The 3496-nt window shown below is 40.5% G+C and overlaps 1 protein-coding gene across 1 annotated transcript in view; it reads right to left on the reverse strand.

Annotated features, from left to right (window-relative positions):
* Positions 1-1265, reverse strand: part of LOC101863743 (leucine-rich repeat-containing protein 74A) — a gene marked incomplete in the record, with an annotated part of 17649 nt that extends 16384 nt beyond the window's left edge. The window contains 2 exon segments of the mRNA XM_035969652.1: positions 242-516; positions 1218-1265. Coding sequence (XP_035825545.1) covers positions 242-516; positions 1218-1265 — 323 coding nt within the window.
* Positions 1266-3496: the final 2231 nt, after the last annotated feature.

A 3496-nucleotide genomic window follows, 5' to 3' on the forward strand; every position in this document is an offset into this window, starting at 1 on the left:
AGGAGGAGGAGGAGGAGGAGGAGGAGGAGGAGGAGGAGGAATTTTGAGAAGTTACACAGTTAGAGCATAACATCACCAAGATGTGAAAAAGCCGTGATCTTAAAATCAAACCAGCTTATAACTGATTATATTAATTATTAAAATGTTCCTCCCTGAATTCACACCAGCACATTGACTCTCCATCGAATTCAAACCTGCACAATGACCTACTTTTTCATCGAATTCAGACCAGCAAAATAACCTACTGTCTTCATCTTCGCTGTGCTCCAGATCAATCTCCGGCAAGATGTTGCCTACATTTCCGGGGCTGGGAGTGGGCGCTTGGCTCCCAACTGGTCCCTCCGCCAGACCCGACTGGTCAGAGGCGTGGCTTAGCCTCCTGTCTTTCACCAAGCTGGGGGTGTGTCTGTGGGAGCTCACGCGAGACAGTCTGCCTGCCAGGTGCGTGGAGGAGGCGTGTCGTGAGGTGGGGCGTCGACTCGTCGGTCGGCTGAAGTGGTCAGCGGCAACCGTGTCCTGTGTTGGGGGAGATAGATTAATTGAGGTGGGTTGTCTCTTTCTTTGTGGGCGAGTTGATTATCTGATAGACTCTGCCTCTATCTATCTATCTATCTATCTATCTATCTATCTATCTATCTATCTATCTATCTATCTATCTATCCATCTTTCTATCTATCAGCCAATTACTCACACGTATGTCCTTTCAATCTGTCTACTTATTTATCAGATTACTTGCTTTTCTATCTTACTGTATTCTATCTAATCTATTTTTCAAATTGCCCGTTTGTATTTTCCTAGCTATCTAGTTTATTTTCTAGTTGTTCCCCCTCACGGGCATTCGTTAACACAATGTTTCGTTAATTACGCTTTTAACACAGTGCCAGGGCTAAGATTCAAATCTGGCTACTGTCACACACTTTATTGTTGTTCTTCGTGTTGAAACTGAATAAGGCCCCACTAAAAAAATGAATAGCAAAGCCGCTTCTGCCGCAGAAGAAAGGAGGAAAGTATGAAGAGAACAGCTGAAAAAAAAAAACTGACCCAAAGAAAAATAAACAGATAGAGTAGAGAGAAGGGGAAATGTAAAATTGAAAGACAAATAAGAAAAATGACCCCCAACCCCATTGAAAGGTAGAAGAAAATAACTACCAGAAGTGAGATACTGTAATAATTGTATTTTTATTGATTTATTTATCATTTAACGTGGCTATCCTCACCGGTCGAATGATGTCCGGAGTTGGAGGCGGCTCAGAATCTGTTCCCATGTTCTACCCGTGTTACTGGGGGCTTACCGGGCACTGAAAAGAACAGCACATTGGAGAATGAATTGTTTGTTTGCTCACTCACGCTTTCGTTTCACTCTGTTTTAAAGTTCTGCTTTGTTAAATTATTGCTTTTTCACCCGTTATTGTTTTGGTGTTTCAATATTGCTGTTGTACTGTTGTTGTTGTTGTTGTTGCTGCTGCTGCTGCTGCTGCTGCTGCTGCTGTTGTTGTTGTTATTGTTATTGTTGTTTATTGTTTTTCTTGTTTGATTATAAAAGGAAAAGTAGATTAAAATGAATATTTAGATAAGAATGGAGCAAGACGTATTAGGAACTTCTAGGTTTGGTTCAGTTCCCGTTTAGTCCAAACTGTGTGACTTGGGTTGCGGCAATAAGTGATGTAGTTGAGGGAAAGAACAACGTGGAATGGAACAGAAACGATCAACTGTTTCGAAGCAACCACTAAAATTTAAATAGTTGCCTTGGGAAGTCACAACCACGACATTGAAAATAGCATTCATTGTTTCGAGCACAATGCAGCTTTACTAGACATGCTAAAGGGAATTATATTACTGCACATAACCCAAAGAGAACCCCCCCCCCCCCCCCAACTCCTAAAAGGTAAAAGGGAACGAACATACTATGAAATAGCTAATGATAGGAGCCAGACACAAGAAAGAACAAACAAAAAAACGCCCCAAAGTTTGTTAAGCAATGAATGAAATCTTTAGGTTTCACATTCACTTTTATTTAGTTATTTGCTGTTGTCCTGGGTTTTTGTTGTTGTCTTTTAAAATAGTTTTCAAGTGAATAAAATCAACTTTTTCTTCTTGCAGCTTTATTTGAGCAAATATAAAAAAATCAAATCTGCTCCCAAATAGAACAGAGGTGTGACAGCCCACACGTACAAGAATTGTTAACATGTTTATTTCAAATCCCATGGATTATTAAATTATAATAATATTTTTCAAGTAAAGGGGGACATATCGACACAATACTGGCCAGTTAGATTCGGTTTTAAAAAAAGTAAGACAAACAGATAGACAGAAATAACAGAGAGGGGGAAAAGAAGCAGCAGGGCATTATTAAATTATTAATGTTATGTTGTTATCGATCCAGATTAAATTATTAATATCTATATTAATTGTAGCTGTTCGCAAAGATTCATGACTTTAGAAAAAGGGAGGAGGATTAAGCTAGAGGAAACATAACTTTAATTGTGCACTAATTTAGTGGTTTTGGTAAAATTAGGAAAAAGGCAGGAGTATAAGCTAGAGGAAACGCCACAAATTGTTCAATTAATTACATGTAATTTTGGTAGCTTACGTTGATGCATAATAATATATGCATATCACTGGAACTTCAAATTTGCTCAAAGGAAAGAGTACAAACAAAACTAAAAATGAAAACAATAGCCTACCAAAATGTCAAAGTTCCAGAGAGGCGCTTGCTTACCTCAGGGGAGAATTCTTCACCGTCATAACCAGTGCCCGCTGTACGATATCCCAGTTGTGTCTGTTTATGTAAGACTTAAGCTCTCTTCATGACTGGGTACATCTGCTACAGGTCCTCTATAAGGCTGGTGAGAAAGCTAAAGTGCTTCGCACTGACCATTAAAGAGAGTTTTGGGTCTTAATGTAACCAGAATGAAGTAATTCGACGGGACTGCTGGTCTGTGAGGGAGATCGACGGAGCGGAGGAAATCTCTCTCATGTATGTACGACAGGCAAGTAGGGGGTAGGGGGAACCGAGTTGTTAGAAAGGAAGGGGAGGGGGTATAAAGGGTTGGGAAAGGGGTGGGTGAGGTCGGGTGGTGCGCTGACCTGAAATGAGCTGAAGAGGAAACATTCTGGCGGAGACAAAGGGGAAGGAAGAGGGGTTAGGGTGGACGGGGCTGTGAGATACTATTATAGATGATTCAGTACAGGCTCATTGAACCAGAAGATAGAGGTTAATATTTTTATAAAAGTTGTGTACGTGAGCGTGTACGCAGGTGAGTGAATGAGTGTGCGTGTGTGTGTGTGTGTGTGTGTGTGTGTGTGTGTGTGTGTGTGTGTGTGTGTGTGTGTGTGTGTGTGTGTTTGAAAAGAGATATTAAACCATATTGAACAGTTTGGACAAAAGCATTTCTGATGGACTGGGCCAGCCAAAATTGGAGTGATTATTTATCATCCAAGTTGAGCAGACTTTGCTTATAAGACTTAGAGAGAGAGAGAGAGAGAGAGAGAGAGA

The sequence above is a fragment of the Aplysia californica genome, unplaced genomic scaffold, assembly GCF_000002075.1.
Source record: "Aplysia californica isolate F4 #8 unplaced genomic scaffold, AplCal3.0 scaffold00165, whole genome shotgun sequence".
NCBI lineage: Eukaryota > Metazoa > Mollusca > Gastropoda > Aplysiida > Aplysiidae > Aplysia > Aplysia californica.